General features: G+C 39.0%; 1 protein-coding gene across 17 annotated transcripts in view; it reads left to right on the top strand.

The window, feature by feature from the left end:
• ptk2aa (protein tyrosine kinase 2aa) overlaps positions 1-25,388 on the top strand; it is a 414,515-nt gene that overhangs the window by 125,207 nt on the left and 263,920 nt on the right. For 16 of the 17 annotated variants that reach the window (XM_043687800.1, XM_043687797.1, XM_043687812.1 and 13 more), the window contains one exon: positions 23,807-24,027. In XM_043687800.1, the coding sequence (XP_043543735.1) occupies positions 23,807-24,027 (221 nt within the window). Of the gene's footprint in view, positions 1-7,164; positions 7,333-23,806; positions 24,028-25,388 lie in introns of those variants that run through there. The other variant, XM_043687798.1, reaches the window with a different exon arrangement.

The following is a 25,388-nucleotide window of genomic DNA, read 5'->3' as shown; positions in this document are numbered from 1 at the left end:
GGTAAGTTCCCCGGGGCGGCTGTGGACGCCTCTGCTGCAGCTGGAGAGTGTGGGGGAGGGGTTCCTGCTTGCTGAGAGCCTCGGGCTCCTTTCCCTTTAGTCATTTTAACTTAGGATAAAGTTGCTTAAATGTAATGTTACACAACTAATTGAGTTACTAAACTATTATAAATGATTTATAAATGATTTGGTGAGCTTGGTAGGGGGTAGGTGACCCACTGTGCCCAAGTCTTGGGAGGAGCACTATAGACTCAGTCTTACTGGGTCGCCGCCATCTTGGATCCGACATCTCTATTTTTAAGGACAGCAAGCTTTACTTTCTCTTATGCTGGTTCTTCTTTGGTGTGGTGTAGGACATTGTCTTTCTCTTCCTGGCACCACCACACAGTCTCAAAACGAAGTGCAAAGTTGATTCCTTTTGCATGTTGTCGCCGAAGAGTGTATGGCAACCTCTTAATTGTTTTCCAGTAATAATCAGTCCCATTACTGATCAGGAGAATATCTTCCTTGTCCTGAATTTTAGCCTTTACATTTTCAGTATTATCAGTGGGTTCAACCTTGAGGGTTATCATTCTCCCCATGATCAAAGGTCCGTAAAATCAAAATATAACCTCACTGCTTTTGTATTCATCTCTCTTGCAATAAACAGTTGGCTCCAGAGTATGCTCTTCTAAGAAACTATCTTGAAGTATTCTATGAACTCCTCATCCGTGCTACCTTTCACCCATCAGATTTTTTCATTCTAAATGTAGATTATCATGTTCCAATATGATTGGAATACCTTTGAACATGCTCCCGTTATTTTTTCCTTTAGACTCTATTCTATTGTGTTGTTACTGTAACAGGGCTTATGCTTGACATCATAGTTGCAGTTAGTTGGATGCATGAAGTAGCCTTTTGACTTGTCACTGACGTTAAACTAAAGTTTGGAAAGATGAGCTTAAATTGTGGGATCTTTGTGGTGTTACAATTACATTATATTTTGGAACTGTAGCTTTAATTTAAGGAAAATAAATGGAGTAATGTGACCTGTTCTGGAATCTGATTGAGTACAAGTGAGTTAGGCCAATGATAACTGGGTACCGGTTGTTACAAAGCTGTTGCCATGGGGAAGAGGATAGTGGAAGCCATTTTTAAGATCAAATGGTAGGCATCCATCTAAAATCCATCTGAAGATCAAAGGCAACAGCAGTTTTGATTTGTATGGTGTGCAGCCACCTTGAGAGGTGGAGTGCAAAAGACTGCACGAAGCAGAGAAAATGTTGACTCTATTATTCATGTAGAATATGGGTGAGAAGCATCATTCTGATTGGACACTGAATTTGTAAGGAGTTATAGGATATTGGAAGCTTCACCCTGCTTGAGCAAGAAGAGTAAAGCTGCATCATAATTTTTACAGTGAAGTTCAGTACTGCAATTATAAGTACCCAGCTAAGAAAGTGAAAAAGAAGCAAGCCTTTGGGAGATGAGAATTTTAGCCTGATACCTAGGAATGAAGTGTATATGTGGCAATGAAATATATAACCATAGCAGTATATTTTCTGTTCTGTTAAAAGTTAAATGAGGAATCCTTTTCCTGTAGTTTAAAGTATAGGTTGTCTACAAACAGGCAATAGTGTTTAGACGTCCTGTATTTGTTTTTAAAATATATTTATTACAGCAAAACTTTAAAATGTGAAATCTTGGTCTGTCATTGCTTCAGATCCTAGCTGGAAATTCGGGTTTTTATTTGAAAGTTTTCCATCTTTCTGGAGATTGTAATAGTGGGCAGCTTCTTTAAAGTCACTAGCAAGTACTAACTTTTTGTTTGTGACTGTGAAAGCAGGCTGTCATGTTTAAAAATACTGCATGTAGAACAGATGCATACCATAAACATGGAAGATGTTGAGTCAGGGCTCAGAACGCATCCACATTAGGCTTCTACATCTGATTAAGCTAATATGAAACACAGCAATTTATTGAATAGAATTCAGTACTGAAATCCAGATGACTGGATTCATTGACTCCATGCAGCGTAGCATGTGGGCGGCACGGTGGCACAGTGGTTAGCACTGCTGCCTCACAGCGCCAGAGACCCGGGTTCAATTCCCACCTCAGGCGACTGACTGTGTGGAGTTTGCACGTTCTCCCTTTGTCTGCGTGGGTTTCCTCCGGGTGCTCTGGTTTCCTCCCACAGTCCAAAGATGTGCAGGTCAGCTAAATTGGCCATACTAAATTGCCCGTAGTGTCAGGTAAGGGGTAAATGTAGGGGTATGGGTGGGTTGCGCTTCGGCGGGTCGGTGTGGACTTGTTGGGCCGAAGGGCCTGTTTCCACACTGTAATGTAATCTAAATCAAAAAAAAATCTAATAGCAGTGATGTTGGCATAGTATTGTTCACACTTTTGGGATATCAGTGCGAGCTAGGATTGCAGATTTAATGGATCTCTGACTCAGTTGATATCATACAGGCTGCTGCATTTGCTGCGTCCCAGGCAAAAGTGATTGCAAGCATTTCTCATTTTGCAGTATAAATCAGTGGATGCGTTATGTTGAAGCAGCAATTGTGGTAAGAAATGGTGAGTTTTAATTTTATTTGTTGATTGATTTTTCTCTTGGTTTTCTCTTGGTCTCTGAAGCTTAACATTTAGTGCACAATGTATGATTATACTATGGCTTTAAGAGGTGTATTTTGTCCTGATTTGTTTTTGAAGAGAGGTATTAAACCATTGGTGTTAAGCTGTCTCCTCCAAACCTTGGGTTTTTAAAAAAAGTTGGAGTAGAAACAGCATGACTGAGTGGACTCAGGGTTTTAGTCTAGCTTTCAGTATTTGGTCGAATTTTGAAATTGGCTGTGGAAACTGCTACATCTCTCTCTGTTGTGTTAAAAGCATGGGTTCTCTTTCTGCTGCCAGAATTACATGCGAGACAACCTGTTGTACTGACTTTGCCTTTGCCAAGGATGTGTTTATGGGATGTTACTATATTGGAGCAGTTACTGTTTTTTTTATAATATATTTTTATTAAGAAAAAATAGATTTTTAAATGTTCCAACAAATACAAAACAATGCAATTCAAAACAGTACAAAAATAGTACAAAACTAAACCCAAATAATAAAAAACATTCCCCAAACCAGCCTCCTATACGAATGTATGAACATATATAGAGAAGTATAAAATTAAAAAAAAACCTAAACTAGCCATTTAACTAACTAAATAAATACCTAACAACAAACAAATAAATAGTAATAACTCAGCCCAGCCAAACAAAACACTCATACATTCACAGTTCCTCCTCCCTGGATCTTGGACTCATGAAACACAATCATTACGGCTATATAAAAGCCCTTGTTAGTGTGGCAGATAAATCTGTGTCCAGGTATTTCAAAAAGGGTTGCCATGCCTTTTAAAAATTCTCAGTTTTGTGGTGTACCATATTTGTGAGAAAATGCTGGGGAATATGCTCCATAACAATCTTCTGCCAACCCGACAGGCCTGGGGGGGTTTTCTGATATCCAACCTAGCAAGATATTCCTTGCACAGAATGTAAGAATATTGAAAAGTTTTTCCTTATGCGAGTCTGTAGGAAATACAATGGGTAGGCCCAAAAGGAGCGAAATAGGGTCCTTCTCCACCCCTAAAATCCTCTCCATTGCACCCATCACAGCACTCCAATATGTTTGAAGCCTGTCACAAGACCAAAGACAATGGGTAAGAGTACCCGTACAGACCTTGCACTTGGGGCATGCTGAAGATACCCCTGGTTTAAATTTTGACAAACTGTCTGGGGCTAAGTGGACCCTGTGGAGAATCTTCAACTGTAAAGCATGGGTCCTATTGCAAATTGATATCTTCCTTGCATTCTCCCAAATATCCTCCCATGCCTCTGAAGAAACTTCAACACCCAGCTCTCTTTCCCACATCTTGCAGAGTCGATCAGACTCATCTGAGTTGGCAACCCCAATTGGTGATATAGAGTACTGACAGAGAGTGTACTCTTAGCCCTTAGTACCCCTCTTTCTATGTCAGATTTGTAGGGATCAGTCAAAAGTGTGGTCCTTTTTTGAATAAAATCCCTAACTTGAAAAAAACGAAAGAGGTCTCTATGAGGTAACTCGTACTTCCATACTAACTGATAGAAGGACATCATTACATCTCCCTCAAATAAATCACTCATGCAAGGTATACCCCTAGCTGCCCAATGTTTAAATCCTGAATCTATCAAACCTGGTTGAAAACTCGGCATACCCACTAAAGGTGTAAACAAAGATGTTTTACCAATATTACCTTCCCTCTGTCGAATTGCCCTCCATGCTTTAACAGTATTGATGACTATTGGGTTATGGCAATATTCCCTAACTGTCCTCATCTTGTCCTAAAACAGCAAACTGGTAAGGGGGCACCTTGCCTGGGAGGCTTCGATATCTAGCCATATTGAAAAAGGGTCCCCACAAACCCAATCACTTACGTGGGTCAAAAGCGAGCTTAATTAGTAATTTTTAATGTCCGGAAGATCTACTTCCCCCCTCCCCCATCTGTGAGGCAACTGCAGTTTGGCTAATTTAATGCGGGGCTGTTTACGGTGCCAGATAAAGGAGCTGAACCAACTGTTCAGTCTCCTGAGTGTTTATTTATTGAAAATCAGGGGGAGCATCCGTATAGGGTATAGCAAACGAGGGAGAATATTCATCTTAATAAGCACTATCCGACCCAACCATCAGACTGGAAGTGCCTCCCATCTTTGGAGATCTTGTTTAATTTTTTCAAATAATTGAGTAAAATTGGCTTTGAACAGCCAATCCAGAACTGGAGTAATGAATATGCGCAAATACACAAAACCCCCCTGTGACCACCTAAATGGGAATCTAAAGTCACTCTCAAGAGCCAACTCTTTCGTAAGACCACCCCATAGGCATAGCCTCTGATTTAGCAAAATTAATCTTATACCCTGAAAAAGTGCAAACGCGTGAATGCATTATATCAGGCAAGGCACTGAGACTACTGGATTTGTCAAGAAAATTTGAACATTATCTGCATACAGCGAGATCTTATGTAATTTTGACCCCACTTCTGGAGCTGATATATTGAGATCCCCACGAATGGCCTCTGCCAACGGTTCAGGAACAGTTACTGTTTAATAGTTAAATAATCTATTATTCCGTTAGGTTTTCAAAGAGTTGAAGTTATACCAATTCTTCTTCCTTTTGTTTATATTTTAACTGGGTATCTGGATAAAGCATGTTTTGCTTTAAGCCAAGTAGTTTGACAAATTGAATTACATCTGGAACACAGTACTTTGTAATAGCCTAGACCCTCACTTTAAAGGCAATCTGCTTAATATATTTGAGGTGATTTGGTCTTGTCTGGTCCACAACAAAAGCATGAAGCTAAATTTTAAATACTTTTATTCTCCCTTTCTGGATATTGGTGTGCTTTTCCAACAGTTTATATTTTTATTTTATATTTCATAGAGGTCCTACACCAGGGTCTGCACCAAACCTCCGAAGGCATCCCACCCCTCTCTCCATAACCCCACATTTAGCATGGCTATCCCGGCTAACCTACACATCCCTGGACACTATGGAGTAGTTTATCATAGCCAGTCCACCTAACCTGCATATCTTTGGACTGTGGGAGGAAACCAGAGCACCCGCAGAAACCCCCGCAGGCACGGGGAGAACGTGCAAACTGCATACAGTCAGTCACACAAGGCTGGAATCGAACCCGGGTCCCTAGTGCTGTGAGGCAGCATTGTAACCACTGAGCCACTGTATTTATTTTGTTTCTAAACATATGACTATATATTACAAATCTTATGATTCTTTCCTCCACAAGTCCTGCATCTTTGCTAAGCTGGAAATTACTGTAAGCTCTCCATTATTTATTAGTTACTCTATAATATATAATACTTGCTTGAATTCTCCTTCACTGGTAAATATGTTTTCCTTTTTAAAGTAAAATTTTAATGAGTATCTGTTTAGGAAAAAAAACAGATCAAAAACTGTTTATTTTAAGCTCTGTATTGATCCAAACATCATCATGGACCTTTATCTGAGCAAGAAAGTTCAAAATGAGTTGATTGTGTCAATTGGAATTTGAACCTTCAAGCTATAGTCAAACAAGTCCACAGCACAAGATATTTTGCCGTGATTACATATTGTACCTCAGATGTTAGTCACACCGACCAGCTGTTTCTGATTTTGCATGCAGTTACCTATTGCCTTTTTTTAAATTGTGTACATATTTGACACCACATGATTTAGTTTCACTGTCTACTGAAATGTATTTTCCAAACTGAACCTTTGCCAGAAGGGAAACAGTGCTCCGACCATAAGTTCAGCAGGTAACACATGGAAATGAAGGTTACAGAAGTGATCCTGTGAATAAAAGCAGAAAAACAATTGTAAAAGTATAAATTTGTGAGTAGCACAATTAATCCAGACAAATATAAAAATTCCAGCATTTCTAATTTGCTTTTTTGTTTTAAATTTCTATCTTGTTTTTTTTCACAAAATTAGGTAAATTAAGCGCTAGTGAAGATCGCCACAAACTCTAGAACTAGTGCATGTAATTTCAAGCTTAAATAAACTGATGTGATGTAAACTGTTTCAGAGACACTACATGGTTAAATAATGTGAAAATGTACAAGGATTAATTAAGTAAATATTTAAAGGAGTCAGCAATTAAATGCCATTGATTCCATTCCATTCGAGAACTGTTTGCAAATCTTTTTGGTCCTTTTCAGTGTAAAAGCTGAGGTACTGATGAGAAGTCCTTTTTTTATTTGAGAACTATCCCATACTAAAACAAATTACCCTCTATGCTTTGAGAGTCTTAAGAAAGTTGATACTTTCGCATTCTAATCTGTGATGCCCCACCTCATTGAATAGTATTTGGCAAGAGTTCCTGTATGTCTATTTGTTTTATTGCAAATTGAGCCAATCAGATTTTCAAATAGTCACTGTGCAATCTAATACTAGTTCAATAGTATGCCTTCACAGTCTGGAGGCGGTCTCTGTGGGATGTGCAATGCTGCCACTTTGTAAAATCATGGTGAAACATGCAGACGGTGTTACAACTAGGAAGTACACTACTTATGACGTTGTTTAAAAAGCTCCAGGTTACAATGATTCATGTTAGGCTGGTTTATGAGTAGCTTGACTGTGAGAATGTAACTCGAAAAGAAAGAAGCTGAGTGGCGTTTTTATTTATTGTAAAAAGTGAATTATTCTAAATTTTATCTATGTTTGTTGTGGAGAAGAATCCTACTTCCCCAGTTGAATCCTACATACCATGTATTTGCTGGGGTTCTCAAACAAGAAATGATATAGAAGCACAACATCTTGTGGCAGAAGGTAGCAATTAACAAGATTTTCATTATTGTATCGGTCAATTTAAGAAAAGGAATTGGCTAGTTAAGGTATATGTTCAAAGGTATATGTAGAATTTTATAGTTATTCAGCTGTAACTTGAGCGAAGTAAAATTGTCATTCCGACAATGTTTTGTACCGGTTCTTTTTAAAATATATTTTTAGCTACCACACCCCACAGGATGGGGGAAGGGGTGGTGCAAATGTTGTGAAGTTTTTCAGATGAATCAGCTGCTGCCAGGCTTATGGCATTACTTTTCCTGGAACACATGGAAGCATATTTTTGTTCCTTTAGTTTCTTCCACTAAAGGCCTAACCGATTGAATCTGAATTAAGGATCAAGACTCCTAGCTTAGTCCATTATTTTGTGTTCAGCAGTGAAGGAGCTTGCATACTATACTTCTCTTTGCTCAGAATGCTTTCAACATATGAAGATTTGGAAATTTACAGCTGGTGTTTTCGTCTCTTTCAAACACCTCCTAAAATCTCAAATGTGGCAGTGATGTTCACTATTCTTCACTGGAAAACACAAAGCAATGAATTGTTTTATTCAGATAGTGTTGTGGTATTTTATAAGGAGAGCTGAACAGCTGCTTGGTATTGTCTGCTCCTATTGTGCTTCTAATATACATATAATTACCTTTGGATGTAAAGGTTTTGATGCTGTTGCATGATAATTCCAAGCAAATCACAACGTATCTAACTTGCTCATCTATTAAGGATAGATGTCAAAATATTAACCGTTTGATAAAGGAATATTTTATTAACTGTCAGTATGATGTTTGTGCTGTTCTAAACTCCGTGGTGTAAAAGTAAAATTGTCATGGTACCAGGAGGTCATAGGGCTGCTCTCTCACGCAAGAGAGAGAGGTGAATGGTGTTCAGTTTGATCTGAGGATCACCATACCTCAGGTGAGTAGTGTTTTTGAGAAGTTGGGACCTCCATAGTAATTTCAGCAATTTGGGAACTCATGTTTTTGGCATCACTCTGCGTCACAAACTAACCGTCCAACCAATTGAGCTGACTAACCCAAAACTCAGGAGCATTTAATAAATGGCAGGACACCAGAAAGATCCGAGGAATGGAGGGATTTCAGGGTTTTTGTCCACAGATTTCTGAAAATGACAGGACAAATTAATAAGGTAATTAAGAAGGCATTGTAGTCATGGATTATAACAGTAGAAAGGTTATGTTGGAGCTGTAAAACATTTCTTAGGCCACAGATTGAGTACTGTGTGCTGTTCTTGTCACCACAGCTTAGGAAGGCTGTGATTGCACTGGATGCGGTACAGAGGAGGTACAAAAAGATATTACCTGGGATGGAACAGTTTAAAAATGAAGAGAGGCTGGATGTGTTTTGAGTTGTTTTCCTTGGCTCAGAGAAGACTGAATGGGGATCTGTTAGAGGTGTATAAGATTGAGGTGCATGGACATGATGGTTAGGAATCTGTTGTTCCCTTATTGAAAGGTCAATAACCAGTGGGCATACTTTATAAGGCTAAAGGTACGTTTAGATGGAATTTGAGAAATGTTTTTTCACCCAGCAGGTGGTGGGAATGTCTGGGAAATGCCTCAGTAGAGGCTGGAAATCTTTAAACCTTTTGAAGAGTACTTGGCTGATTGCATGAAATATCATTACATTCAAGGCTATGGGCCAAATGCTGGATGTTGGGAGTAGTGATGATAGGTTGGCACTGACTCTATAGGCCAAATAGTTTTTTTCTGAGCTGGGTCTGAGAGATTTATTCTTGAAATTTGAAACGTAAAATTTTTTTTTTGGTTCTGTTACAGTCCATGCTAGTTGTAAGCATTTTGTATTAACCTGTTTATATGTGTTCTGACACATTTCCAGCACAGGTGGGACTGGAAACTGGACTTTATAGCTCAGAAGTAGGAATACTACCATTGTCCTGCAAGAGCCCCTCCATTCCAGTTATGTTTTCTTTCAAGAAATTTCCATTCTAGTGTTATAAAGTCTTAGTTGATTTAATTATGCATGCCATTGATGCCATTCAGTAATAAACTGAGTTTTGTTAAACAAGCGTAGTGAGATTCGCAACTTGCTGTCACGTGAACTATTTTTGCGGCTAATAGCATGAACATGTTTTTATGTCATACAGTCCCTACAGTGTGGCAACAGGCTACTCAGCCCAACAAGTACACATTGACCCTCCAAGCGCATCCCACCCAGTCTCATTGCCTTATCCTACCCCTGAGTTTCCAGTGGCTAATCCATCTAATTTACGCATCCTTGATACTATGGACAATTTAGCATGGACAATTGACCTAACCTGCACATCTTTGGATTGTGAGAGGAAACCTGAGCATCCAGAGGAAACCCACGCAGACGCTGGGAGAATGTGGAAATCCCACAAGAGATAATTGCCTGAGGATGGAATTAAACCTGGGTCCATGGTGCTGTGAGGCAGCAGTGCTAACCACTCAGCCACCTTGCCACCCCTGCGAAGTCATGACTGAGAAAGGACTGGTAAGGTTGAGAAACTAGACTGAAGAGGGGAATAAGGCCACATATAAATGAGTTGGTCTGTTCTGGGTGCTCTATATCTGTCTAATATGTAATTATATGCATCATTAACTGAGGAAAGCATGTATTTTCATTGGTTTATTATGATGCAGTGTGTGAAGTACCAATGCACAGTCACCCTTGCTGCAGTTGCTGTTAGTGACAATTATTGGTATGTGTAATGTGCTAGAGGATTAATTTTTTTATTGAAAGCTTTTTTTTTAACTAAATTATCAAAGTACAAAAGATAATACAGCAATCTTATGGTACAACAACAATAAGAATAAACTGTCGACTACTCTACAGAACAAACCAAAACTATCACAGAGATACAGAACAATCTTCCCAGATTGCAATTCAATAAATAATTAAACATAAATTAAATTAAATTAAATTAACATGAATTGAACTAAACTAACAATGTAATTTAACTTACATACTTGCTGTCCCTCAGAGGCTCCCACAAACGGGAGCATCAGCTAATATACCCGTATTTATTTATTTATTCAGGCTTCCTCCTTCTGGACCCCCGGGCAGCCAAATCTAGCCTTCATGACTACACACAGGCCCTAAGTCCATGTCTATGTGGTTCAAGAAAGGCTGCCACGTCTTATAAAATAGTTCCGTTTTCTGGTGCACCATATTTGGATGAAAGTCCAAGGAGACGGGCTGCATCACTAACTTACGCCATCCCATAAGACCCGGGGAGTTTTCCGAGATCCAGATCATTAGAAAGTTCTTCCTTGCACAATACATGACAATGTTGAATAGCTTCTTCCCGTGCTCATCTAGCGAAGGCAGATTTGGCTGTCCCAGAAGGATGGATACCAGATCGGCCTTAACTTCCATTCCCAAGATCCTCTCCAACGCATTAGCTATGACACCCCAGGATCTACAGATCTATTGGCATGACCATAAGCAGTGTGTGAAAGTACCGGTGTCTGTTTGCATTTAGAACACCTTGGGGATACTCCTTTCTTAAATGTTGCTAGTCGTTCTGGGGTTGAATGGGCCCTATGGAGAATCTTTAGTTGCATAGCCTGCACTTTATTGCAAATTGAAATTTTTTTCACGTTCTCCCAGATATCCTCCCATACTTCCAACAAGATTTCTATTCCCAATTCTTGATTCCAGACTCCATAAAAATCTTTCCATATCTTCCAGGGTACCCCCTCTCTGTAGATAATAGAGAGAGAGTATTGACTGAAAGACTGCCAGATGATTAATTTTAATATTGATTAAAAAATAGCAATCAAACAAACATAAAAATTACAGAATTATACTCAACATTTTTTGTGTTTTGCAAGCACGGCTGCTTGAGTAGAGTCTGTAGTCTGCCTACAATGAACAGTCAAAGGAACATGCTGTTGGATTTGATAACCAATTTTTGGGACATACAGCCACTGTACCTGACATCATGCTGGCACCGAAATTCATATAGTGAGGTTCAATTTTGTAACAGGCAGAAAGTAATTTTTAAACTGAGGGCAGCATCCTGTTAAGGGAAAATACTACTGGCATGAATCCTGCATATTAGTGCTGGTGTGATGCCAGGGAAATAGTCCATTTGATATCTTTATTTGATTCCAAAGTCGCTGAACACTTCTGAGTGTGCTAACTATTTTAAATAATTAGTCAAGCTCATAACATGGCTCATTTATCTTTGCGTATCAATGCATGTTGTTTCCAGCAGGGAACTTGCAAATGAAAGCATGTTCAAGACTTTAAGCTCAGGGAAAATATTGTCCCCCATTCTTTTCTCCATGGTAATGCCTCAGTTATTTAGTGGGTAGAAGGTGATGATTTTTGACAACTTTAATATTTAAAGATTAATTACCCCTGCAAAGCAAAGGCTAGTATTCTGTCTAGAGATTATTGAATGATTAAACTCATCAAGTAAAGAATTTGTAGTGCGTCAACTTAGAGATTTTATAATCTAAGGTATTCAAATCATTTTATGGGTTCAGGGGAGGCGAGACGCTGGCATTCATTTGGTATAGATGAATAACTTCGGGTTTGAAGTAATGTTTTTCTTTAATGATAGACTGATTAGAAGGAGCAATCTTGGGGTTTGTATGAGTGGCTTAACTGGATTGTTGTTTTGGAAATAATCTAGCCCCAAATTAACTGTCTTTTGTAAAAACATGGATTAATTAATGATTTTGTGATGATTAAGATCAAGTTTCTGTCGTTCCTGAGGGGTATAGGGCTGCTTTCTCATGAAAGATGGATTACTAGTGATGATTTAACCTGGGGGTCATCATGTCTCAGGTTAAGAAGGAGGGTCCTTCATGGTGACCTCAACTACACAGAAATTGAACCTGTGCTGTTGCTGTCACTCTATATCACAAACCAATCAACCAGCCAATTTAGCAAACCGCTGAGTAAGGTAAGTTGCATTTTGCTAACTTGATTGCATTCTTTGAAGTAATGAAGAAAGTTGAGGAAACCTATCAGGTTGATTTTGTGTATGTAGACTTTCCAAAGTGTTTCATTAAAATATAAAATCATAGACTTGTTAGCAAGGCTGAAAAAAATGGATTAAAGGGATAGTGCAGTTTGGTAAGAAAATTAGGCTAAGCATAGAAAGCAAAGAGTAGTGATTGATGAATATAAGGATGAAAGAGCTTAAGAAATGGGAGCAGGAGTATGCTGTTTGGATCCTGGGTCCTGCTTTGCTATTCAATCAGATCATGAGTGGCTTCAACTCCACTTTCCAGTCTGCTCTTCCTCCCATTACACTTTATAGATTAAAAAATATTTCTAATTCAACCTTGAATATAATTGATGTCCCATAGTTTACCATTCTGAGGAAAAAAAAATTCAAAGATTAACAACTTTTTGAGAGAACAGTTTCCTCTTTTTCAGACTGGAGGCCTGTGACCAGTGGAGTACCACAAGGATCAGTGCTGGGTCCTCTACTTTTTGTCATTTATATAAATAATTTGGATGCAAGGATAAAAGGTCAAGTTAGTAAGCTTGCAGATGACACCAAAATTGAAGGTGTAGTGGACAGCAAAGAAGGTTACCTTGGATTACAACAGGATCTTGATCAGATGGGCCAATGGGCTGAGAAGTGGCAGATGGAGTTTAATTCAGATAAATTCGAGGTGCTGCATTTTGGGAAAGCAAATCTTAGAAGGACTTATACACTTAATGGTAAGGTCCTAGGGTGTGTTGCTGAACAAAAAGACCTTGGAGTGCAAGTTCATTGCTCCTTGCATGTGGAGTCGCAGGTAGATAGGATAGTGAAGAAGGCATTTGTATGCTTTCTTTTATTGGTCAGAGTATTGAGTACAGGAGTTGTGACCTTTATAGAGGTTTACAAAATTATGAGGGGCATGGATAGGATAAATAGACAAAGTCTTTTCCCTGGGGTGAGAGAGTCCAGAACCAGAGGGCATAGGTTTAGGGTGAGAGGGGAAAGATATAAAAGGTACCTAAGGGCCAACATTTTCATGCTGAGGGTGGTATGTGTATGGAATGAGCTGCCAAAGGAAGTGGTGAAGGCTGGTACAATTGCAACATTTAAAAGGCATTTAGATGGGTATATGAATAGGAAGGGTTTGGAGGGACTAGATTGGGTTGGGATATCTGGCCGGCATGGACAGGTTGGCCCGAAGGGTCTGTTGCCATTTTCTCTCTCTCTCTCTCTCTCTCTCTCTCTCTCTCTCTCTCTCTCTCTCTCTCTCTCTCTCTCTCTCTCTCTCTCTCTCTCGAAAGTATCAGTATGAGAGAAATTTACAGTGATCTCCAATAGTCAGGGATGTGACTCCTTTTGTTATATACCTGGAATTTGGTATGTAGAGTCGAGAGTATGGTGTTGGAAAAGCACAGCAGGTCAGGCACCATCCAAGGAGCAGGAGAATCAACGTTTTGGGCATAAGCCCTTCATCAGGAATCATTCCTGATGAAGGGCTTATGCCCGAAACATTGATTCTCCTACTCCTTGGATGGTGCCTGACCTGCTGTGCTTTTCCAGCACCACACTCTCGACTCTGATCTGCAGCCCTTACTTTCTCCTCCTTGGGTAAGTAGAGCATAATTTCAAAGATGAATTTGTAGTTGACACAAAATCTGTAAGTATAGTACGTCACTAGGAAGACTTAAACAAGTGAAAGGAGGATTCAAGATGAAATTTTAACACAAAATGGTAGGAAGTAATTCAAAAGATGATAAAAATGATGTAAATTATTTAGTTTCATGGTTGTGGGCATTCTTGACCATTCCTCACATACCTTGAGGAGGTGGTAGTGATCTGTCGTCTTGAGTAGCTGTAGTCTGTGTGGTGGAAATAGCAAAACAGCAACAAATAGGATCAAGGTGGGCAAATGTTTTATTTGAATGCACATAAGGTTTGAAACAAACTATTTGAACAAAAATGATGTTATAGCCATTGTAGAAACATGATTACAAGGAAATCAAATCAGGGAACTAAATATTCAGGAGTAAGTGGCTTTCAAAGGGTCAAGCAATATAAAAGGGTACTGGGCTAACATTGTTTAGTATGGGATAGAATAAGTATGATAGTAAGAATTGATCCTGGATTACAAGATCTAGAATCCATTTTGGTGGAAATAAAAAATAAAAAGGGGAAGAAAACACTGGGAAGAGTAATCTGTAGACTCCCTAGCAATTACAATCCAGTAGGACTGAGAAGGCATTGAGATATTAAAGATGTACAAAAAAGGCAGTGTATTAATCATGGGTGACTTCAACCTTCATGTCGATTGGGGTAACCAGACTGGCAGAGATGGCCTTGGCGAAGGATTCATAGTTTAAATTCTAGAACACTATTCTAGGATTAGGCTGTTTTGGATGTGGCAATGTGAAATGATTTGGGTTTGATAAATGGTATCGTAGCAAAAGATTCACTAGAAACAGTGACCACAGTATGGTAGAATTTAGCATTCAGCTTGAGTGTGGGAAGCTTGGCTTAGAAACTCCTGTGCTGAGCTTGAATGAAAATAATTACAAAGGAATGAGGGCAGTGCAAGCTGGACCATACTGAGAAAATAATTTATCCATAAAGATAGTTAAAAATGGTCACTGTTTAAGAAAACAGTTCTTAATGGCTCACAAGAAAGATTTTAGCTCAATGTGAAGGAAGGTTTCTGTGAAATGGATAATCCAGCCATGGTCCACCAGGGAAGTAAAGTTTAGCATCAAATTGAAAGGAAAAAAGAAATAAAATGTGGTGAGCGCTGGTGGTGTGCCAGAGGATTGGGAACATTTTAAAAACCAACAAAAGATGGCTAAAAACAAATTACCAGTGTTTTGACACTGAATAAACCCGCCTGCTTAATTTAAAACCAGCAACACAGAAGAGATGCATCCTGTAAAAGTTTGAGTGGCCAAGAACTAAGAAAAATAAAAAATAACAACTTTTATTTCTTAAAGTATAACAGAGAGTAAGTAACTAACCACTATTTACAATTTCTTTTTCTAATCTATCTTCTACCTTTCTTCTACTGATAAAACTCCCAATTAAGATTTACAAAACAACACTTCTTATCTCAAAACCAGGCTACTGTAGTTTCTTGTCTTCGGATCTTCTTGTGTCGTCTTTTCCCCTTGTTAGGAATTTGTTTTACAGGTTATTGTTCAAAAAGGTACTTTTAAGTCAGATGTTCATTTCAAGCAGTATGGTACATGTTAGGATTGGCAGTTCTCCTCTCAATTGTTTAATTTCCTCCCGGTCTTATACCCCAGAGCATCGGATTGTATCGTCGGCTTTTAAGATCGTCAAGATACTTTACTCAAACTTGATTGGAAATTGCTATATTTTTTCGGGGTGTAATTTAAACTGGTTGAATTCGAATTTGTTTTTGTCTTCAGGTAACAAGCTAATAGAGATGTTTGACCTAGTGTTACATTGTTACTTCTTGAAAACACTTGGTTTGTGTCCAGTAGTTCTGCTGCTTTTAACTCTCTTAAAGGTACACCCACATATTTATAACAACACAGAAAAAATAAACTGAGGATAAATTAGTAAGTAATATTAAGATGGACAGCAAGAGCTTCTTTAAATGTATACAAATGAAGAAAGAAACAAAGTTAACATAAGCTTCTTAGAGAATAAGGCTGTGGAAATAATAATGAGAAACCAGGAAATGGAAGATGAATTAATAAATGCTTTGCATAAATCTTCACAGCAGAAGACGTTTAAGAGCATACTAAATGTTCAGGAGGTATAAGGAGGAGAGGAAATAATTACAATAACAATCTCTGGAGAAAAATGCTAGGAAAACTAATGGAGCGAAAGACTGATACGTCTCCTAGAGTTGATGGGATGCATCCAAGAAAGTAGCTACGGAGCGAACGCATGACTAGGACAGTGATAATAGAGTGGTATTGTCACTAGACTATTCATCCAGCAGCTCAGCCAATGTTCTGGGGACTTGAATTCAAATTTCAAACCAAATATTTTTAATAATCTGGAATTAAGAATCTACTGATGACCATGAAACCATTGTTAATTGACAGAAAAACCCTAATGGCTCACTAATGTTCTTCAGGGAAGGAAATTTGCCATCCTCACCTAGTCTGGCCTCATGTGACTCCAGACCCACAGTAATATCATTTCACTTGTCATCTCCTCTTCTGTGTTCTATGTTGTATTCCATTGTATAAATGGCTATGAAATCTCAACAAAGAAATTAAACTGGACGGACTGCTTGGCATTAATCTAAGCACTGGAAAAGACAATGGTCGAAACAGATCTGTTGGCCCTGCAAAGTCCTTCTTACTAATGTGCGGACTACTGGTAAAGTTGGGAGAGCTATCTCACAGACTATTTAAGCAACAACCTGATGTTGTCTGTAAGGTATGATTCTTTTTAGTATGACTGTGCCCCAGACATTACCATCACTATTCCTGGATATGTCCTGTCCCACCAGCAGGACAGACCCAGCAGAGGTCATGGCACACTGGTATACAGTCGAGACGTTGTTGACTTGGGAGTCCAGACACCATGAGGTCTCAAGCTTCAGGTTAAACATAGGCAAGGATATCTGCTGATTATCACGTACCATCCTCCCTTGGTTGATGACTCAGTACTCCTCCATGTTGAATAACACCTGGAGGAAGGAGGGAGGTGGCAATTGTGCAGAATATTCTCAGGGTTAGAGATTTCAATGTCCACCACCAAGAGTGGCTGAGCAGCAGCTTTATTGATGGAGTTGCTAGACTGCGTCAGCGGCAAATGGTGAGGGAGCCAATGAGAAGCTGCAGATGCATCTCTCTCTGACAGTTTTTGTAAGAGCAACCACTGCACAGTCATTGTGGAGATTCCGCATTCACATTAAGAATATGCTCCGTCATGTTGTGTGGCACTATCACCATGCTACATGGAACAGACTTCAAATGGATCTCGCAACTCGGGCATCCATGAGATGCAGTGGATCATCAACAGTAGCGGAATTGTACTCCAGCACAATCTATAACGTCACGGCCGGCATATCCCCCACTCTGCTGTTTCCATTAAGCTAGCACATCAACCTTGGTTCAATGAAAAGTGCAGGAAAGCGATGCTAGGAGCAGTACCCGACATACCTAAAAATGAGATGTTAACTTGGTGAAGCTACCAATTAGGACTACTTGCATGCCAAATAACAGCAGCAAGTGATAGAGCTAAGCCATCCCACAATGATCAGATCTAAGTTCTGCAGATCTACCACATCCATTATTGAAAGGTGGTGGACAATTAAACAGCTCACTGAAGGTGGAACTCCTGTATTATCACCATCCTTAATGATGGAAGAGCCCAGCATATCAGTGCAAATGATAAGGCTGAAGCATTTGACACAATCTTCAGCTGGAAGTGCCAAGAGAATGAGGTGGGATTTTCAAGAAACCTACAAAATTCTATTGGACTAGAAAGAAAATACTCAGCAAGAATGTGATGATCAGGGAGTCCTGAACTAGGGGTCAAAGTTTAAGGCCTTTTGGACTGAGATGGGGAGCAATTTCTTCACCCAGAAACTTGTAAGCATGTGGAGGTCTCTGCTGCAGATAGGGAATTAGGCCAAATCATTGAATGTTTTTCATTAAGGAGTTAAATATATTCCTTCGAGATCAAAGTATATGGGGAGAAAGCTGAAATTGTGTACTGAGTTGGATGATGAGCCGTAATCATTTTGAATGTCTTGAAGAGCTGAACGGCGTACATGTGCTCCTATTTTCTAAATTTCTGAGGCAAGAGTTGAGGATGATACTTCAGTCTACAGAGGGATATATAAGGATGAAGCAAGTTGGCAAAAACTTAGCAGATAGCATGTAATGTTAGAAAATGTACATTTACGCATTTTGGCAGGGCGAAGAAAGTAGGTCAAAATTATTTAAATAGAGAAAGACTGTAGAAAGCTACAGAGCTGAGGGGTTTGGAAGTCTTCATACATAACTCTCAAAAACCAAAAAGTAAGTAATAGAGAAGGTGAATGGAAAGTGATCCCTTTTTTCAAAAAGATGGAATATAAAAATAGGGAAATGTTGCTAAAACTAGTTAGACCACAGTTGGAATACCATGAACAGTTTTGGGTGCACTGTCTAATGGACAGATATATTGGCAAATGGAAGTAGTCCAGAGAGGGTTAACTAGGTTGATCACAGGTACAGAGGGACAGTCTCATGAGGCATGGTTGAGTATGTTGGGCCAGTCAGAGTTGTGGATTAGGAGCATAATCTCAGAATAATTGGTTGCCCTTTTAAGTCAGAGATGAGGAAGATTTTTTTCTTTTAGAGAATAGTGCATATGTGAAATTATTTACTACAGACGGTTGTTCAGGTTGTGTCAGGCTGAGATAAACAGATTTTTAATCGGGAAGGAGTTGAAGGTTATAAGGAAAAGGCAACAAATTGTAATTGAGGATTATCAAATCCACCAGTGTCTCATTGAATGGCCTATGTTTTATGGTGCAAAGATTATTTGCGGTACATGGTGCATCTTTTAAGTGAGTGCTTGAACAGATTTGAGGGGCAGAAGTGACCAAGTGAATAAATCAGTTGATTAAAATAAATGGTGTCTGCTGTTTATAGATAGAGGCAAAATTGTAAAAGTGACAGGAAATTTAGCTGAAACTGTCATTAAACACTTTTTTTCTCCAGCTGGGGTTTTGAATGCAATTTAGGCAGTATGCATTGGGAAGAATGTGAATGCTTTACAACCGGCAGAAAACAGTTGCTAGAATGGCTTCAGGGAGAGACTGGAGAAGCTTGGGCTAATCTCATAGAAGTGAAGATAAACTGAATTTATTGATGTTGTTGAAAATTCTGAGGCGTGTAGATAGAATAATTAAAAGGCAATTGTTTTCAACAGCCAGAGGGCAAGGATTTAAATAATCAGTGAAAAATCCAGCGTGTGGAAAAAACAGTTTTGGAACTCTCATTCACAATTTAGAATGCACTGCCTGACAGATTGATGGATCCCGTGGTATCCTTCAGAGCAAGCTGGATATACACTTGGAAAAGGATAAAAATTGCAGAAAGAGCAAGGAGAGGGTGTTAACTAATTGGATTACTCTCTGTAAGAGTTCGTACAGACTTGATTGTCTGAATGACTTTTGGTGTTGTGCTATTCTGTGAATTGGAGAGAAAAGAAATTGTTGCATGATGGTTTAAAAGTTATTGTCTGAAAGGGCAGTGGAAGCAGATTCACTTGCAACTTTTGAAGGAGAAATCGAATACTTGAAGGGAGGAAAATTGCAGTAATGTTGGGAAAAAATAGAGTTTGGATTAATTATGTGGCTGTGTTTAAGGCCTGATATCAGCACCATAGCCAAAAGTCTGGTGAAAGATTTGAGATTCCAGAGTAATGCAATGCTGAATTCTTCATTTTCTTGTTTTCTGAAAGATGCTTCCTGCAACCCATCTGGACTTTGCTATGTGTACAGAAATGCACGAATGTGTAGAATCAGTTCTCTGCATTCACTGTAGTGGTTGTATTCTTAAAGCACATTTGTTGACCAATGCTTTTTGCTAATTATTTGGAAGTTCTGCTGTCTGATACTCTTTGTAGTAACTAAGAGTCTGTAATTGCTGTGCTTGTTTTCATATCTTAAATCCTACACAAATACAATTTGAATACCTGATTAATATTAGTTCTTTGATAATCCTGGAAAAAAAATTGTATAGGAATAACCTTTTGTGTCAGCACAAGTAATTATGACATTACAGAAAGGTTAGCGTACAGTAATAAATATACAAAGTAAAGTCAATATGAAGGCAAAGATTTTTATTTTGTAAACAGTAACATATATAGAATTGGATAAAGTCAGGTAAGGCAGACAACAGGGTTGCTAACTCATTAGAGAGAGATGACTGGTTGTGGAAAGCATTATCCCAAATATTTGTTATAAAGTATTGATCTTTCACCCATGTTATATGACATTATTTAAATATTTAAGATGTAGTTTGCGTAATAGCCCTGTGATAGGTGTTTGATGTATGGATTGCTCATGCATACTCCATTCCCTCATTATCATCAGCTGTCTGACTATGTATAGTAAGGCATTCAACATGGTTCCGCATGGAACACTAGTTAGCAAGTTTAGGTCACATGGAATCCAGAGAGAGCTAGTCATTTCGATATAAATTTGGTTTGAATTTAGGAGACAGGGTGGTGGTGCAAAGTTACTTTTCGGACTGGAGGCCTGTGACCAACAGTGTGCTGTAAGGGTTGGTGCTGGTTCCACTGTCTTTTGTCATTTACAAAAATGAATTGGGTGTGAGTACAGGAGGTATGGTTGGTAAGTTAGCAGATGACAGCAAAGTTGGTGCTGTAGTGGACAGTGAAAAAGGTTATCTCAGTAAAACAGGATCTTGATCAGATGGGGCGATGGGCTGAGGAGTGGCAGGTAGACTTTAATTTAGATACACGTGAGATGTTGCATTTTGTGAAGACAAATCAGGGCAGGACTTATACACTATAAGTCTTAGAGAGTGTGGGAAGTGCTATTGGGAGTGTGGCCAAACACAAAGACGTTGGGTTGCAGGTTCATAATTCTTTGAGTGTAAAGTCACAGGTAGACAGGACGGTGAAGAAGGCATTTGGTACCCTTGCCTTTATTGGTCAGTGTATTGAGTTTAGGAGCTGGGAAGTCATGTTGCTGCTGTACAGGATATTGGTGAAGTCACTTTTGGAATACTGCATTCAATTCTGGTGTCCCTGCTATAGGAAAGATATTATGAACCTTGAAAAGATTTACAAAGATGTTGCCAGGGTTGGAGATTTGAGGTACAGGGAGAGACTAAATAGGCTGAGGCTATTTTTTCTGGAGCATCAGATGCTGAAGGGTGACCTTATAGAGGTTTATAAAATCATGAGGGGCATGGATAGGGTGAACAGCCAAGGTCCTTTCCCCAGGAAAGTGGAGTGAGTCTAAAACTAGAGGGCAGAGGTTGAAGGTGAGAGGGGAAAGATTTAAAAGGGACCCAAGGGCAACTTTTTGTAGAGGTCAGTGAGTGTATGGAACAAGCTGCTCAAGGAGGTGGTGGAAGCAGGTATGATTACAAATTTAAAAGGCATGTGGATGGGTACCTGAATGGGAAGCGTTTAGAGTGATATGGACCAAATACTGGCAAATGGGACTAGATTAATTTAGGATATCTGGTCAGCATGAACGAGTTGGACTTAACAGTCTGTTTCCATGCTGTACATCTCTGTCTATGATTGTATGAATGGCGTCCAAAGTGAGCAGGATGTTGCTATCAATCCAAAAAGGTGGCCTACCACACAACGAATAATGCAGTAAATAAAATTATGTTGATGTGATGCTAGCTGCTTTGGCTGTACCACCCAAGGTCTGGTGGATTGTATCAAACAACATATAACTGCAAGTTTGCACCAGAGGGAGCACTGACCATTCCTAAGTAACACGTATTTACAGAACTCAAACACAATGTCCAACACGAGATATGCTTCCATGTTCAGGCCATTCTTGGTGATTATTTCAGTGTGTCCTGATGATTATTCTGACAACTAATTTAAGCTTGTTATTCGAGCTTGCACTGTTGCAAGTACCAGAATCTACATACACAGGAACTATTCTTTGCAGACTGAAAGAACATGTTAACGCATTATGGCTGTTTTTACACGGCAAAGCAGGTGACAGTGATTCTCTGGTTCATTATGAGGGTAATGCGTTGACCAATTTGAGTCAACCTGCCTGGATCAAAATTTCCATAGCTTGTCAGTTAACTGTCAGTTATCATTCAACTGGTACATTGACAGTGGCAATGTTTCTACAAATCGGACTCATTTGCCTCTTCTCATACATCATAAATGTTTCCATTTCCATTCATATTTCGAGACAAGAACTTCAACAAAGTATGTCTTTTTTTACAAGTAATAAAAAAAGCGGGAGTTATCCCAGGTGTCCTAGTCGATATTTATGCTGAGATCAAAACAACATAAAACAGATTCTCTGGTCATGATCACATTATTGTTTATGAGAGCTTAACGTGCACAGTTTGAATACTGAGGTTTCTACTTCACAAAAGTAATACTATTAGCTTTAAAGTCTTTGGGGGGGGGGGGCCTTGATTGTCATGAATGCTGTGTAAGTCCAGTTTTTAATAATGAACTGAATGTCTAGAAAATGAAATCTGCCTTTCAAATAATTCTAACAGGAAAAGTTTAATTGTTGTTTTAGCTATAATTTATTCATGATTTTAATAAATAATTTGGCCTTTAAACATTTAATATTAGCAATACCTTTTTTAATGACCACCAACTAGGCACAGTCATAAGATTGAGAATTCTAACTGAAAGCAGATGTGAGGGAGTTGGTGGGCTAACTGTAGAATAAAACTGGCTAGTAATGCTATGATTGATCCTTAACCAAGTGATGCACCATGCATTAGTCATCTCAGTTCAGCTTGGATTAACCTTTGGCTTCACAGGATTTGAAATATAGAAAACAAAAAAGCACAAAACTGCAGTTGCTGAAGATCTGAAATTAAACGAAGTGCTAGAAGCACTCAATTGGCATAATGTAAAGAACAAAGAGAAGAAAGTAAAATTTAATTATGGTTTTATTTTGTGTTTTTCACTACCTCAGGAGACCGAGAGGCTATGTAGTTAATCACATAGTTCGTAACTCACACGGCTGTTGTAATTGCCTATATTAGAGCCACTTGCATATAGCAAAGTCCAACAGAAGGCAGTACTAAATGACCAGATAATTTGTTTTTAGTGGCGTCAGGTAATAAATTTGTTTGGCACGTTGAGAGAATGCTGCTTTACTTTGACTAATGTTAAGAATTTTCTTATGAACCCCTGTGTGAGCATATGGAATCTTGCTTTGACATCTTATTTGAAAAACAACACTTCTCCATACCACACTGCACTTAAATTATGCGTTCAAAGCTTGACACTGGGGGTTTGAATCCACAACTGAATTAGTTGAAACAACCACCAGTGAGACAATCACCGATAGATTATATAAGAAAGCACGGAAAAAACTTAAATAAAAGTAAAAGATGCAGTTGCTGCCGTGAAGATCTAAATTAAAAACAGAAACTGCTGGGGAAACTCAGTAGGTCTGACAGCATCAGAGGAGAGAGAAAAATCAGTTCTTGCTTCAAATTCTGAGGTGACATTTCTTCAGAACTATCCTGAGTTTCTGCAGTGATTTTTGTTTTTACATTAGATAAACTACATTTCTTTTAGCTCTGAAATCTAAGTTGTAATTTTGGTTTTGGTTCATTTTGTTACAACTCACAATTGGCACAAGGTTTGTGTGAAATATTTATGCAATGGGATGTTTGTGATGATGAACATTTTGGAACACTAATAGGTATTCAGCCTTTACTCTGATGTACACTTTCACATTTTGTTCCAACATTTAGTATGAGTTTGATTTTTCTTCATGTCAGAACATGTGTCTACTTTGCTATAGATTTTTGCCTCTAACTTTTAATTTTTATCTCCATAGAATATGAACGACACATAGCATCCAGTAGAAGCATGGCAGCTGGTTACCTTGACCCGAACTTGAATCACACAGCAGGTTCAGGAGCCAAGTCCCGTTTGAGTATGGAACGATCTCCTGGTGCCATGGAACGAGTGTTGAAGGTCTTCCATTATTTTGAGAGCAATAATGAGCCCTCAACCTGGGTCATGAACATCAGACATGGTGATGCCACTGATGTCCGGGTGAGTTAGTATTCTTATTGAACTTAAACTTGTTGGAACACGATCCAATAGGACATTGTTATTAGTTTTATCAATCTTATATTGTTTATCTTTCTTCAAAATTTTACTTAGATTTAGTAAATATCTGTTCTAATGTTCTAGATGGCAGAAGATAAATGATGCATAACACAGTGAGCATTATTTGCATGTTGTCACGACTAATTTGGGTAGTGCAGTGGAAACAAACTTGGGTTAAAAGAAAACACCCGTCAGATTTCTCGACTTAACAAGAAAATAACTTTGTTATAAACAAATTAACCAATCGCAATTTGCCAATGTGAAATGCTAAGTTATGACTCTGCAACTTAACACTCTATCCTTTCTTAAATTTCCCTCTTCGCAAATCTATAAACAGTGACGGACATGACATGTATATTAATAGCGGGACAAGAGAAACAATGATCAGGAAAACACCAGTCTGGACCACAGGACTCAATGAGTTGCTTTTCTTGATTTACATTCCTTATCAGGTCTTTGCTATTGTCACAAGAATTTTGTGAAGCTCTTTTTATTTCTCTGGTTGAAAATTTGACCTTTTGGTGTTTATGAAAGCGTTTTATTCCTTCTTCAAAAGGAGAAAAGTAAGTGGAAGGCAGCTAGTAGAAAGAGATTTCCAGTACATGCATAGAGATTTTCTTTTTGATGTTTTCTCTTTGTTAGGTGGTTCTCTGCTGCATTGACCCCTCCCCACACATGTCATAGTGACCTGATTAGGAGCCATTTAGAACGTTGTTGTTTTAGAGTCATAGAGATGTACAGCATGGAACCAGACCCTTCGGTCCAACCTGTCCACACCGACCAGATATCCCAACCCAATCTAGTCCCACCTGCCAGCACCCGGCCCATATCCCTCCAAACCCTTCCTATTCATATACCCATCCAAATGCCTCTTAAATGCTGCAATTGTACCAGCCTCCACCACATCCTCTGGCAGCTCATTCCATACACATACCACCCTCTGCGTGAAAAAGTTGCCCCTTAGGCCTCTTTTATATCTTTCCCCTCTCACCATAAACCTATGCCTTCTTCTGGACTCCCTAGTCCCAGGGAAAAGACTTTGTTTATTTATCCTATCCATATCCCTCATAATTTTGTAAACCTCGATAAGGTCACCCCTCAGACTCCGACGCTCCAGCCTGTTCAGCCTCTCCCTATAGCTCAAATCCTCCAATCCTGGCAACATCCTTGTAAATCTTTTCTGAGCCCTTTCAAGTTTCACAACATCTTTCCGATAGGAAGGAGACCAGAATTGCACGCAATATTCCAACAGTGGCCTAACCAATGTCCTGTACAGCCGCAACATGACCTCCCAACTCCTGTAC

This window comes from Chiloscyllium plagiosum, chromosome 4, assembly GCF_004010195.1.
Source record: "Chiloscyllium plagiosum isolate BGI_BamShark_2017 chromosome 4, ASM401019v2, whole genome shotgun sequence".
Classification (NCBI taxonomy): domain Eukaryota; kingdom Metazoa; phylum Chordata; class Chondrichthyes; order Orectolobiformes; family Hemiscylliidae; genus Chiloscyllium; species Chiloscyllium plagiosum.
This window is presented reverse-complemented; position numbering and strand designations above follow the sequence as displayed.